We start from the raw sequence: 15,456 nt of genomic DNA, 5'->3' as shown, positions 1-15,456 counted from the left end.
AAGACAGGCAGGGTCTGGTGTCAGATCACCTGGGTTCAAAGCCAAGCTCTGCCACCCATCAGCTAGAATTACTTAATCTCTCTATGCTTTAGGATTTATAAATTAATATATATGTAAAACACTTGGAACAGTGTTTTGCACAAAATATGTACCATGTGAGTACTTGCTGTTGTTATTAAGGCATAATCTAAATGACTTCTATGTGGAATAAGCATCAAATTAACATGTCTATAGTCTAAGGAAAAAAGTTTCTTTTTGAAGGTGAGATAGACTAAATTTCATGTTCATTCAGGTGAGATAAAAATCTATGGAATTAAGTAGGTGAGTGAGAATCATAGTACATCAGTCAGAACAGTCTGAATATTCTGCAAGAAAATGGTCCTTAGTTCTTAACTTAAAATGCTTAAACAAAGGAAAAAAAATTTCAAGTCCTTCCTGAGAGATAGGAAATTAACAAAAAATTATTGCAATTGTACTTGACTTATACTTTTTTTTTTTTTTTTTAAACACACAAGCCCAGAGCCTTCTGCAGCAAAGGATTACTAGGCTTAATTTACTTGAGGACATTAAGATGCTGATAAATTTTAAGTTCCTGGGTAGGTTCTGTGTTCTATTTTGCATGTAACTTGCATGCAATGACTGTAGTAGAGTTCTTTTTGTTGTTTTGGTTTGTTTATTTTTTAAATAAAATAAAAGCTTCAAGCACAAGCTTAGAATATATAGTCCACATTTGCCCAAATGTAGAATAGACAGAACCCATTTAGTTTATGAACGATTTGTTTACAAAAGATGAGGGTAGAGTTTCCCTTCAAGGTATAATAAAGAGAGAGCTTCAAAAAATTCTTGGACAATAGTAATTTGCCAAGACAATTCAAGAGACCCTCATTAAATCTCAATGTTCTTAAGTTTTCAGTCTCTCTTAGTGAGTTGTTAATACACATTAATTTCTAGGTTATTATGTCAGAGACTGAAGTGAAAGGGAAACACCCGTTTTCAAAATAGTTCAAGATCTCTATGGCAGCCAGCCTCCAAGATGCACCCCCTTGCCCCCCTGCAGAGGTCCTTGCCTGGTGATATTCATGCCCTTGTGTAATCCTCTCTCATATTAAATAAAGGCTGACTTGCGAGATGAATAGAATATTCTGAAGTGAGAGTATGTGACTACTAAGACTAAGTCATAAAAGAATTGCCTCCTTTCTTGGGTTACTCACTTTTGAGGCTACTAAGTAGCCCTGGGAGAGACTCACATGGGGAGGACCTGAGGCCTCCTGCCAACAGCCAACACCAGCTTGCCACTATATGAGTGCACAACCTTGGAAACAGGTAGCCCCAGTCAAGCCTTCAGATGACTGCAGCCCTAGCTGACACCTTGACTGCAACCTCATGACAGACTTAAAGCCAGAACTGCCCAAGCAAATCACTCTTGAGTTCCCAATCACAGACACTGTGAGATGTAATAGTTTCTTGTTTTAAGCCAGTAAATTTTGAGGTAATTTGTTAGACAGCAAGTAGATTATTAATATTATCTCATTTTTAAGAATAATGGGTTGCAAGGAAAGGCTAACAGGGGCTGTCCAGTTAGTCCAGTTGGTTAGAGTGTGGTGCTGTAACACCAAGGTCGAGGGTTTGGATCCCCTCGCCTGCTAGCTGACAAAGAAAAGGCTAACTGTAATATGACCTATAATAATATAACAAAACTGCTTTTTCCAAATTTATTTGATAAGATTTTATTAAACAACAGTACATTTATTTTGTAAGAAATATTTGGCAAGAAATATCCTATTTTGTCCACAAAGCTAATGCTAGAGGACATTGCTAGTTTTGTGGGATGAATAGGCTGACAGGTAATACAGCAAATGTTACAGGGAAGAGGTCAGACAAGTTTGGGAAGTGCTAGGTGAAGCAAAGTTGAACAGACTTGTTTGTTGCAGGACTTCTTAGAGTCTTAGAGCTCTCATGATGCTGACATGTGCTGTGACTCTTCAAGAGAGAGTTAAGATATGCAGCAGTTTCCAAACTTGTTCAACCAAGAAACCTGCTCTCAAAGATCATCTAATGAACTGAGTCACTGCTGGAAGCCCCCTGGTCTCCCCTGAAGGAATGAGGGCGGTGTCACGGGCTTCAACCACGCCCCCCCCACCCTATTTCCTTCCCTGTTCCCATCTCCCCCACAACTGCTCTACAACATCTTAGAATGTAAAAAAAAAAAAATAATAATAATAAATAAACTTTAAAAAAAAAAGATCATCTAATCAGAATAGAATTTGCAGAATATACTTGGGATACTTGACCAAACAGAAATGATCCATGGGGTACAATCTTCCCAATACAGAGCAATGCCCTGGTACCTCATTGTCAATTTTATCCTTCAGAGATGAGCTGCCTTGTATTTAGAACAAATAGATGTGAGAAATTTTATCAAACTGTAAATTAAAGGCAGGCGCAAAAATAAAATCATAAAAACCTTATAAGAAAATAAGACATATTATGAACAATCTAGGAGTGAGGGAGCTCTTCCTAAGAAGAAAAGACAAACATATTTGTATGTAATAATAAAATACTTTTGTATGGCTAAAAAAAAGTATTGTAAACTCATAATAGATGAGAAATTGATTAGAAAGAATATATATTTTCAATTTTGATGGTTACAGATAGAGAATTAATATTTATAATACAGAGACCTCTTTCAAATTGACAAGGAGCACCATGTTGTAACACCAAGGTCAAGGGTTCAGATCCCCACACGAGCCTAACACCAAAAACCAAAACAAAACAAATTGATAAGAAAGCAGAAAATAACCCAATAAAAAATGGACAAAAGACACCAAGAAACAACTCACAGAGGTACAAATCCTAATGGCCTCCTACCATTTGAAGAAATGTTTAAACTCACATGTTAGTCAGAGAACTGTAAATTAAAGTTCAATGAGCTACTATTTTACACCCATCAGACCTACAGATATTAAAGAGATCGATAACACCTATTACTGGAGGGGCTGTGAGGAAAAAGGAACCTCACATATTGTTGATGTAAATGTAAATTGTTTCAGCTCTTTTTGAACAGCAATCTGGCAGTGTCTTTTAAAATTAAAAATATGCAACCAGTGATCCAACTCCAGTGAAATCTATCCTATGCAAATAAAAGCATTTGGATATAAAGACAAATGTATAAGGCTATGTATTTGTTTTCTAGGCCTGCTGCAAGAAAATACCATAGACTGGGTAGCTTAAATGACAAATTTATTCATCACATTTCTGGAGGCTGGAAGCCCAAAATCAAGGAGCAGGCAGTTTTGGTTTCTCCCAAGGCCTTGCTCCTTGGCTTGCCAATGACCACCTTCTCGCTGTGTTCTCACACGGCCTTTTCACTGTGCATGCTCAACCCTGGTGTCTCTTACTCTTCTTATAAGGATACCAGTCCTAGGACCCCATCCTTATGACTTTGTTTAACCTTAATCGACTCTTTAAAGGCCGTATCTCCAAATACATTCATATTGGGGGTTAGGAATTGGACATGTGAATTTGGGGGAATACAATTCAGTAATAACAGGGTATTTACTATAAAATTGTTCATAATGATAAAATACTAAAAATGATATGAATGTTGATCAAGCATAAGAAATCATTTTAACACTCTCTTTGTAGGTGCTCTTGTGCCTCTTCCCATCCCATCTTCTCCCTCTCCCAGAGAATGGCCACCATTCTGATTTTTGTGTAATCCTTCCCTTACTTTTCTTTATTTTTATGAAACAGCATATATAAAAGTATACATATATACGTATATATGCATACACACACACACTTACTTGTATATCCCTGAACAGTATATTGTATAGTTTTGCCTGATTTTGAGTTTTGTGGAATTTTGTGGAATAATACCATATGTATTATTTTATAACTTGCTTCTTTTGCTCAACAGTGTATTTTTGAGATTTTTGATATATATATATATATTGTATAGCTGAAGTTTAGTCAATTTTGCTGTTTAGCATCCTGTGCAAGGAGGGGGATAAGATATAATGCTCTCCAAGTTGAGAAAGTATCTTTGAGGCTGAAGAGGGAAGCAGGTAGGTCCATTTGGGTAATCAGAAATATTTATTGATGACTTACAGACAAGAAAGCTGGAGGCAGTGAAGAATCAGATGTCAGCAGATGAGAACTCTGACTCTCTTAGGTTAGACAATGTTTATATAGCAAAAGACCCTGTTACTAAGAATCACTTTAGGGAAACATCTTAAGAAAAGTAAGGTAATAACATCATTCACCAGCTGTCTTGTGATTCACGAGGCAGGGGTCTTGTGATCCATGAGGTAAAGGGGGTCTTATGATGTCTGTGCTCAGACCACTGATATCACCTGCTGTAATAAATCACTCACTCTCTGAAACCTGTGTTCCCTTTACATTTGCCTGAAGCTTAAGGTGTAACTGTTCAGTAAAGCAAAAGAATGAGGTTAAGCAGGAGTCAATATGGAAAGTGGGACACAAAACAGTGCTGGTTTTGTTCTCCTCTAACACATCCTACTGTATGAATACATCACAATTTATTCACTTTAGGTTGTTGCCAGTTTTTTGCTATTATGAACAGTGTTCCCATATAAATTCTTGAACATGTCCCCCAGTGTACAGGTGCGTGGGTTTCTCTAGGGTGTATATCTAGAGTTAAATTGCTGGGATCTATGCACATGCTCAACTTTAGCAGGTAACGTCAAACTGTTTTCCAAAGCAGTTGTACCGATGTACACTTTCACCAAAGTAGGTGAGAGTTCCTGTTGCTCTATATTCTCCCTGACATGGATATGGTGAGACTTTTTCATTGTTTTCAATATGGTGGATGTAAAATGAATAGTACCTCATTATGGCTTTAGTTTGCATCTTTCTGAGGAATGATGAAGTTGAGCATCTTTTTGTATGTTTGTTAGCCTTTGATGTTTTCTTTGTTATAAAATATCTTTTGCTGGTTTTTCTATTTGACTGTTTGTCTTTTCATTCTCTTTGATGTGTTTTGATGAAAAGATATTAATTTTAATGTGGTTGAATTTATTGATCTTTTCCTTAATAGTATGTGTAGGAGAGATAGGGGGGAAAAAGCTGAAATGTTTTTCCTGTTCTCACACAGTGAACACAACACAGAACACTTCACCTCTGGTCACCAAAATGTTTGGGGATTTCTCCCCACCAATAACCAATTCTCCAGCAGACACCAGCTGGGCATCCTGTAATTCAATTCAATTCTGACACTATCTAACTTGATACAGTATCAGATCCCACTGTTTAGGAACTCAGTCTCACAAGATTGTGCCCACATCAGAAGCCAATTTCTTCAAGCCCCAGATTTTAACCTGTACTTCTGATTGACTGGCTATAAATCAGGGTTCCCATTAGCCCCTCCTTGGGTTCGATTAATTTGCTAGAGTGGCTCACAGAACTCAGGGTAACACTTTACTTGCATTTACTGATTTATTATAAAGTTTACTTATTACAAAGGAGACCAATGCACAGCCAGACAGAAGAGATGAATAGGGTGAGGTATAGGAGAAGGAATATGGAGCTTCTAAGCCTTCCCTGGGTGTGCCACCCTCCAGGAACCTCCACATGTTCAGCTATCTGGAACTTCTCTCAACCCAGTCCTCTTGGTTTTTTATGGAGGCTTCATTACATAGCCATGATTGAGCCAATTATTGGCCATTGGTGATCAACTCAATCTTCAGCCCCTCTCTCATTTCTGGAGGTCAGGTCAGTGTGGGCAGAGGTACTGAAAATTCCAGCTTCTAATCACATGGTCAGTTCCCCTGACAACCAGCTCCCAACCTGTGGCTATCTAGGAGCCCCCATCCACCAGTCATTTCATCAGCGTAGAAAAAGGCACTTATCACTTGAGAGATTCCAAGAGTTTTAGGAGCTGTGTGCTAGGAAACAGAAGTTCAACTACAATATCACAGTATGCATTTGTTTATATCTTTAAAAAATTCTTCTTACCCAACATTCTTAAGACATTTTCCTATATTTTCTTTGAAAGGTTTAGAATTTTTACCTTATTTGTTCAAGTCGTGGGTCTTTTCTTAAAAATTTATTTATTTATTAATATTATTAGTTTTTTGCATTCTAAGATGTTGTAGAGCAGTTGGGGGAAGGGAAAGAGAGAAAGGGGGGGAAAATAGGATGGGAGGAGAAGAATGGAGGGGGGCGTGGTCAAGGCCTGTTGTACCGCCCCCCTCATTCTGGCAGGGGAGACCAGGGGTCCTGGGTCTATTTGGGATTTATTTTTTCTTTATAATAATGGGTGCTATCAACTGACTGTTTGTGGCCCCTTTACCCCCCAAATTTATGTGTTAACAAATCCTGCAGGTGTTATAATACCATGGTCCAGCTGCCAAACAAAGCAAAAACAAAAACAAATCTTAATGCTCAGTGCAATGGTATTAGGAAGAGAAGCTTTTGGTATGTGATTAGGTCATGAGGACTGAGCCCTCATGAATGGGATTAGTGCCCTTATAAGAGTAACACTGGAATGTGGCTGGGCCATCGCTGGCCTCACTATGTCTGCCATTTTCAATTTTCAGAGTCTGTTGACTGTAATCTTGCTGTTTAAATGTACCTGTGCTTATATCCGATCCTTGGTACCCGGCTTCCTGGACAGAAATAAAACTGGACTGTTGGGTATATTTTGGAAGTGCCCCAGAATTGATGAACAGAAGAGTGCTTATATTGCAGTGTGCTGTGTAGTGACGGCCTTCAGCGTGCTCTTCATACAGTAGCTTGGAGAAATGCCAGAATTTAATTGCCATTACATTTGAATTTGAACAAGGACTCATCTGCAGAAAATAATGGAAAGAATGGGTAACCTTTTTATCTGCAAACACTGAATGAGATAAATTTCTAGTTGCTGTTTTCTATTTTTCTATTATGGGACCAATGTTCTATATAAATAATTATGATGTAACCATTTAATTCTCAAAGAGTTTAATAGTCTGTAACAACCTCAGTACTGTCACTATAACATTACATTCTGCAAATGACATTCTGTTGTGTTAGATACCAATTTTTAGTGAGGTGTCTCTAAGGCACATAGTAGAAAACAAAATTGGTAAATTACTCAAGTTCCTTTCACTGTGATTTGGAAATGATAAATCTTTATAGACTGAGAACTTTTTATGGACTAGCTTTTTCATTGAGAAAAAAAAAAACGGTTCAATTTGTGTTGGTAAGGATTGCATTCGTATTTAATAATGCTTGCTTTTCCTCTAGCCACACCATTTTGGTCTTTAACCAGAGAACCCTCTACTCTTAACAAACTCTGTAGCTTATTACACGTGTTTAAAATAGTTAAAACAAGCCTATGCAGTTATTAAGGAGGAAGATAGATGAGATGTGATTTAAAACTGGTACTGGGAAAATGTTCATATTTATTTATTTTCAAAAGATGACCGGTAAGGGGATCTTAACCCTTGACTTGGTGTTGTCAGCACCATGCTCACCCAGTGAGCTAACCAGTCATCCCTATATGGGATCCGAACCCATGGCCTTGGTGTTATCAGCACCGCACTCTCCCAAGTGAGCCACAGGCTGACCCCGAAAATGTTCATATTTAACGTCAGAGGGTTTAGACTAGCCAATTGGCATAGTAACCTCTGAAACCTCTGGTCAAGGATAAATAAATGTCTTAAGCATAAATTTTGTCAAGTAGCTGTTCTTTGAAAAAGAGAACATTCTTAAAATGAAAATAGCAAAATAGAACAATTATAGAATGATAATCCTACATGTGTTTTTTATTCTCTTTAGTGTCAGGTCTTCAAACATGAAACATTTATTTTAATTGCGCTAAAACAAACTTTATTTTTGTTTTGTATTTTAATGCAGCACTTTAAATCTAAAAAGAAAAGGTAACTCTGGAGAACTCCCTAGTCCCTTCCGCCACTTGAGGAGACAGGGAGAAGATGGCCATCTGTGAGCTAGGAAGTGGGCCTTTACCAGATACCAAATCTGCCAGAGCCTTGATCTTGGGTTTCCCAACTTCCAGAAGTGTAAGAAATAAATTTCTGTTGTTTACAAGCCTCGTCTATAATATTTTTGTTATAGCAGCCTGAAGGGACTAAGACAATGGGGTAGGGCTGACTTTATTTATTTTTTTCTTTTTTTGCCACATGATTAGCTATTTGCCATTTATGGAATAGTCCTTCCTTTTCTCCTCTAATCTAATCTGAAATGCCAACTCTACCATATAACAAGTTTCTATATATGCATGGGTTTGCTTCTATATTCTCTATTCTGTTTCATTGGTCTATTTACCTATCCTTGCACCAGAATCACACGATTTTAATCACTATAACTTAATGGGTTAACAGAACTAAAACACTTAGAATAGTGCCTGGCACATGGGAGGCATTACATATGGGTTTGGTATGATTATTATAGTTTTATATTAAGACAACATTTAGTAGGATATATCCCTGTGGCTGGTTCTGCTTCTTTCAGAGCGTCTTGGTTATTCTTGGTCTTTTGCTCTTCCATGTAAATTTGAAAATAAGTTTTGTCAAATTTCATAAAAATCACTGTGGAATCTATAGATAGTTGACATCTTCCAATATTGAGCTTTCCATCCCTCAATATAGTACATTTCTCCATCAATTTAGGTTTTCTTTAATGTCTTTCAATAAAGTTATTTAATTTTTTTCATAAAGGTTTTGCAAAATATTATTAGATTTGGTCCTAGGTACTTTATAGTTTTTGAAAATATTGTCAATGGTACCTTCTTAAACTGTGTATTAGTCAGTTTTCTGTTGCTTATAACAGAATATCTGAAACTGGGTAATTTATAAGAAAGTGAAATTTATTTCTTACAGTTTGGAGGTGGGGAAGTCCAAAGTTGAGGGGCATATCTGGTGAGGGCATTTTTCTTGGTGTGGACTCTATATAGGGTCCCATGGCAATGCGGGGTATCACAAGCAAGGGCTGAGCGAGAGTGTTTTCACATGCTCACTTGCTATCCTTATAAAGCCACCAGCCTACTTCCATTACACCATTAACTCATTAATCCATGAATGGAAACATACTGCTCACAATTCAATCACCTTTTAAAAGCTCCATGCAGTAGACTGACTGTCCCCGCAAACTCAATGAAGCTTGAATGGTGTTCCCCAAGTTTCATGTATTAGAAACTTGGCCTCCACTGTGACTGTTAAGAGGCTGGGAAATCCTATCACGGTAATTGAAAGGTGGATCCTCGAAGAGGTGATTAAATTGTAGGACCGTGCAGTAGTGAATGGATTAATAATGGCAGTCAGGGCCACGTGGTTCTTGGGGACTTAAAAGGAGAGTGAATGAGGAGGTTGATCTCTGCTCTCTTTCTGCTCTGCCATTTCACAGTGTGATACCCGGCATCACTGTCAACCACCACCAAGACCCTCACCAGATATGTTCCCTGGACTTTGGACTTCCTAACCTCTGAAACGTAAGCAATAACTTTTGTTTTCTTATAAAGCACCCAGTTCCAAGTATTTTGTTATAAGCAACAGAAATGGACCAATACACCCCACCTTTCAAATCCTATGGTCTGATTTCTCACCCTCTTACTTTGCTTTTAATTATTTTCTTAATTTCCACTATGGTTTCTTCTTTGACCACGGGTCATTTAGAGGTATGTTATTTAATTTCCAAATATATGTTTTGTTTTGTTTTTATTTATCTTTTTGGTGTTTCACTTAAGTTTTTTGTTATGGTAAAAAAATCTAACATAAAATTTGCCATTTGAAGCATTTTTAAGTGTATAATTCAGTGGCAATAATTGCATTCACAATGCTGTGCAGCCATCATCACTATGTGTTTTCAAAACTTTATCATCCCAAACAGAAACTCTGTAACCATTAATCAATAACTCCCCATTTTCTCCCTTTTCCCAGCCTGGTAACCTCTTATCTACATTCTGTCTCTATTCTATTCTAGATATAACTACATATCTTTTGGTTATTAATCTTTAGCTTAATTATATTGTGGTCAGAAAATGTGAGGTGTATGATACCATTTCTTTGAAATGGGTTGAGCCTTGCTTTATGACCTAATACAAGTGATTTTATAAATATTAATATGTTCTTGAAAAGATTTGGTACAGTAGTCTATTTAAGTCCATTAGATCAAAATTGTTAATTGTGTTATTTAAATTGTTTGAATCCTTATTTGATCTGTTAATGATTGAGAGGAGTAGGTTAAAATATTGTACTATAATAAAATATTTGTCAATTTTTCCTTATACTTATATCCCTACACTTACTGGAACACTATATTTTTAGAACCTAATAGGTTTAAATTATTAGAGCACTGAACTTATAAAACCCTAATAAAAAAATCTCTGTACTGGCCAACTTCCAAAAAAAAAAAATCCTAATAAAAAAGGTCTACCGCTCCATCCATCCATCCATCCATCCATCCATCCATCCATCCATCCATCCATCCATCTATTTATAATACATTTAGAATTGTAATATATTCCCAGTAAATCAAGACTCTTTTCAATATATCTTCTTCATATTTGGTAAGTTTTTCTTTTATTTAAATTCTGTTTTGTGTAATAGTTATATAATTATGCCAGCTTTCTTTTGGTTACTTTAGCCTAGAATATATTTTTACATGCTTTTTAAAAATCTGTAGCTCCTTATTTTGGGGGGTGTGTCTTCTTTGAAAGGATTTGTTTATTTAGTCTTTTTTTCTTTTTTAAACCAGAGAAGTTTATTCTTTTTACAATGATTATTATTACTGATCTGTTTGGATTCAGTTTCTACCATCTTAGTTTAAACTTTTTATTTGTCTGACTATTTCTAGGATTATTCCTTTCTTTTTTCTTTTTTTTCTTTGTCTTCTTTTGGATTAATAAGAATTTTTCACCTTCATTCAATGTTTTTTCCACTATTTTTGAAATTAAATACTCTGATTCTGATCAGATCATGATTACCCTATCAATTTTAACATGCATACTTAACAAATACTAGATTTAATCAGTATCTTTACTGTCCTCAAGAACAGCAAAATGACTTTAAATATTTTAACACCATTTTATCTGCCCCCTTACCTATAATGCAATTTTCATTCAGCATTTTAGTTTTATCTTGATTTTTAACCCCACAAATTAAATGTTACTGTTTATGCTGACATTTGCTTAAATTTACCAGTGTTGACCATTTTATTTGTTCACTATTCTCTCTTGAATTGCAGACCATCATTGTGAAATAATTTCCCTTCATTCTGAAGTACATTCTCTAGAAATTTCTTTAATGAGGATCTGTTTGTAGTAAATTCTCTCAGTTTTTGTCTGAAAATGTCTTTATTGCCTTGATCCTCTTGAAAGAGAGTTCCTCTAGGTATGAATTTCAAAATTATTTTCTCTCAACACTTTGAAGAAGTCATTCCACTGACTTCTGGCTTCCACTGTAGCTGTTGTGAAGTCAGCTGTCTCTCTACTTGTCATTTCTTTGTAGGTAATCTGTCTTTTCTCTCTGGTTGCTTCCCTCCTCCTCCCCACCACCATTCTTGAAAATTTTCATTTCACAGTTCTAAATACATTTATGCAATTAATGTCATATATCACTGAATAAATTCTGCAAGATTAAATGATAATGTGCTCATTAGCCTTTGGGTCAGCCAATCTGATTGAGGGTTCCATGGCAATAGGTTCTATCATTAAGAGCTACAAGATGAGATTCTCCTTGCTTTTTTTTTTTTTTTTTTTTTTTAAAATAAAGTAGGTTCCACAGAAACTGCTGCAAATACTGGTTAGAGAATAATCTCTACAGCAAATGCTGCCAATATGATACACTAAAAATGAATAGTGAAAGAAAAAAGCAAATAGCAATGACAATAAATCTAGCCAGATAATAAGGGATTCCCAAACCCTGAATATTTGCCTTGTTTAGTTTCACTAAAGAAATTCAGGATCCCTTGAATTGCCAGAGAACCAACACCAGGATACACTGAAGGATTATTATAAAGGGTGGGTAGTGCTGCCCTCCTGAGATCACAATATTGAAGCTTCTAATGCCACAAGATACAGAGCGATCTAAAGGTTTTAACTGGTGTGTGTGTGTGTGTGGCAAAATATACATAACATAAAATTTACCATGTTAATGAATTTTAAGTGTACAATTCAGTGAACTCTGGTTTCTTTTAAGTCTTCTCTTTGTTTTTGATGTTTTGAAGTTTCACTATCATGACTTCCTTTTTTTTTTTTTGGAAGCTGGCCGGTACAGGGATGGAACCCTAGACCTTGGGGTTATTAGCACCAGACTCTAACTGGCCAGTCATAACTTTCTTTTTATTTATTCTACTTGTATTCACTTGGATTCCTGATTATGAGTCAACATCATTTATCAGTTCTGAAGTACTTTTATGATTATCTCTTTGAATATTGTCTGTCCCCTATTCTCTCTATTATCTCCTGGAACTTGGATTAGATATACATTGGACCTTCTTACTGTCTCCTCTGTGTCTTTTAATTTTTTTCCTTCTTTTTAAAATTTTTGTTTTTGTTCTTGTTTTTTATGTTTTTCTTTGTTTTCTTTCTCCTCTGTATTTTTTTTACCTCTGTTTCATATGATGGCACTTCAAAAAGTTCATGGAAAGAGTTCATGGAAAGATTTGTATTATCTTTCCATGAACTTTCTGAAGTACCCTCAGATTTTTTATCCCTTTGTTTCTGTATTTTACACTCTGTAACATCTTCACATCCAGATTCTAATGCACTAATTTGTTCTTTCACTTTAATCTGTGATTTAACCCATCCAATGGATTTTTAATATCAATTATTGAATTTGTTTCTTTCCATAGTTTTATTTGATTATTTTTCAAATCTTCTTGATTAACTTTGAAAGCTTCTTTACTGGTTAAATTTTCTTTCCTTCTGATTTGTTTCAACATATTAAACATACTTAAATTATTTTATATCTGATAATAATACCTCTAATTTTTATGAGTATGATTCTATAGTTGGTTGTTTATGCTTGTAGTAGCTTGTTTCCTTGTGTAGTGAGATACTTTTTCTTTTTCTTTTTCTTATTGTTAGTGTTAAATAAAATTTATAGGAGGTCATTGTTTTGGACTAGCCCCCAGCACTAGACCCCAGCAGAACAGAACAAACCAGAACCGAGTCACTCACATGAGGTACCACTGAATTTACATGCTAGGTAATCAAACTTAACCCTGAAATGGGCCAGTTTTCCAAAAGAACAGGGGATTCACAGCAACCAGTCAAAAAGGGCACAGTTTACCTGAGCCAGCAAAATAAGGAAGCCCTCTCTCTTTTAACCCTATAAGGAAATTAACTTTGAAATGACCAATCTGCTTTTTGTTCTCTGTTTCTGTTTTCTTCAGCCTCTTTCTGCCTACAACACCAAACTCCTCTGCTCAGTTCATTGGAGCCCTCATTTTATTGTGTACAACAATAAAATCAGGTGTTTCCTGACTCTAGAATTGTAAATAAAAGCCAATTAAGTAAGATCTGTAACTAAATTTGTTGTAATTTTGTCTTTGAACATTTGTGGGAAATCTTTGAGGCCTGGGTTTAAAGGCATTCTTCCGGGGAGTTTAGGTTTCCTTCCTTCTGCCAGTTGCCTATGGGCACTACCAACCCAGAACGCTTTAAATTTTCATCTTGGAGTGTTTTGGGCCACACAGATAATGTGATTATGTCCTTACCTAAATACATATGAGTGGAGGTATGGGGTACAGAATTCTTAGGAGAAGCAGTTTTTTTGTTTGTTTTTTATTCTACTCTGATCCAAGGCTGAGACAGGCCCACATCCCCACTGTTCCCTTACTGTGACAGGTTTTTTTGTTTTGGTTTTTTAGTTTACCTACTGAGGGTGTAAGTTCAGGAGGTGCGGAGGCTCAGCTTTGTGCTCTGATTCTACTCTCTGCTCTGGTCAAGCCCAGGCTTCCCCTCTTGTCCCTCCCTCACCTCCATGGCCCATGAAAACACAGGTGCTTGAACACTTGGGATCCTTATATGCCCCCACGGCAAACACGGCTCTCACTATTGCTTACTCCTCTTTTCTCCAGAGATTCTTTACACTCCAGCCAAGGTCAGTCATGCACTAGAAAAGATTGTCTTAGGGGGTGGGGGAAATAAAAAATAAAAATAAAAAAACAGAAAAGATTGTCTTAATGTAGTATATGTACGCAGCGGAATACTATTCAGCGATTAAAAAAGAATAAAATCCTGCCATTTGAGGCAACATGGATTAGCCTGGAAGATATCATGTAAAGTGAAATAAGTCCACTACAGAAAGAAATACTGCATGTTCTCACTTATATGTGGGAATTTAAAAAGTCGAGCTCATGGAAGTAGAGAGTGGACCTGTGGTTAATAGAGGCTGGGAAGAGGACGGGGAGGGGGCTAGAAAGAGGTTGGTTAAGTGATACAAACTTACAGCTAGATAGGAAGAATAAAGTTCTAGTGTTCATAGCACTGTTAGGTGATTACAATTAACAATAATTTATTTATATTTTCAGGTAGCTAGAAAGGAGGACTTCAAATGTTCCCCAAACAAAGAAATGATAAATGTTTGAGGTGATGGATATGCTAATCACCTTGATTTGATCATTACACATTGTATACATGTATAGAAACATCACTCTGTACCCCATAAATATTTATAATTATTATGTGTCAATTAAAAAATAATAATAATAATTAAAATTTTAAAAAATAAAAAATAAAAAATATATTTTCTTTACATTTTACCTACTTTTTAAATTTCTGATTTCCTGGGTTTTCTGTGAACCATTAGTATATCATACTTCATAAAAAGAATACATTTTTAAAAATTTATAATTTCTTTAAGTTATAGGTCTACATAATACTAAAACCCAGAAGAAAAGTTAACTTGGTGGGATACTTACATGTGCTGTTCATGTAACACATTTAGGAGACTCACCTGTGTTTTTTTCCATCTGCTATGGATCAGGATTCAGACAAGGAGCTTGTTTACCAGAAGCCACAGACATGCCTTCCTTGTGCCTGTGGGAGACTTCACCCTGCTGAGGGTAGGAACCTTGGCGTTACAACCATTCTATTCTCCTCAGTTTGAAAGTTCAACAAACATTTGTTTTATGCTTTGTGTCAGATTTTGGACACAATTGCATCCATAAAAAGATGAAGCAGAGAAGATTAGTGCTCTTGAGGAACTCACCACATGTCCTTTAGCAAGGAAAGAAAAAGACACAGACATGGATAATTTAAATACATTGTGGTATGTGTTATAATGGTAGTAAACTCAGAATGCCATGAAATTAGCTTATTTTGCATCTCCACACAAGGAATTCTCTGTACCTCCCAGGTTTACTACTTTTAGTTTCAGCTACAAGAAGAGACAGAGTAGGGTCTTTCTGCCCCAGCTGCAAATTTTTAGAAAAGGGAAAGTAATTGGCTCAGCCTGGGTCAAATGTTCTTCTTCTCTGGTTCAATCACTGTGA

General features: G+C 36.1%; 1 protein-coding gene across 1 annotated transcript; it reads left to right on the top strand.

The window, feature by feature from the left end:
• Positions 1–6,536: 6,536 nt before the first annotated feature.
• Positions 6,537–6,755, top strand: LOC134382962 (protein kish-A-like). Its single transcript, XM_063103583.1, has one exon. It carries the CDS (start codon positions 6,537–6,539, stop codon positions 6,753–6,755), a length of 219 nt encoding a protein of 72 aa, XP_062959653.1.
• The last annotated feature ends 8,701 nt before the right edge of the window (positions 6,756–15,456 follow it).

This window comes from Cynocephalus volans, chromosome 8 (genome assembly GCF_027409185.1).
Source record: "Cynocephalus volans isolate mCynVol1 chromosome 8, mCynVol1.pri, whole genome shotgun sequence".
NCBI lineage: Eukaryota > Metazoa > Chordata > Mammalia > Dermoptera > Cynocephalidae > Cynocephalus > Cynocephalus volans.
Note: the sequence above shows the minus strand (reverse complement) of the source record. Positions and strands in the feature narration are given on the sequence as shown.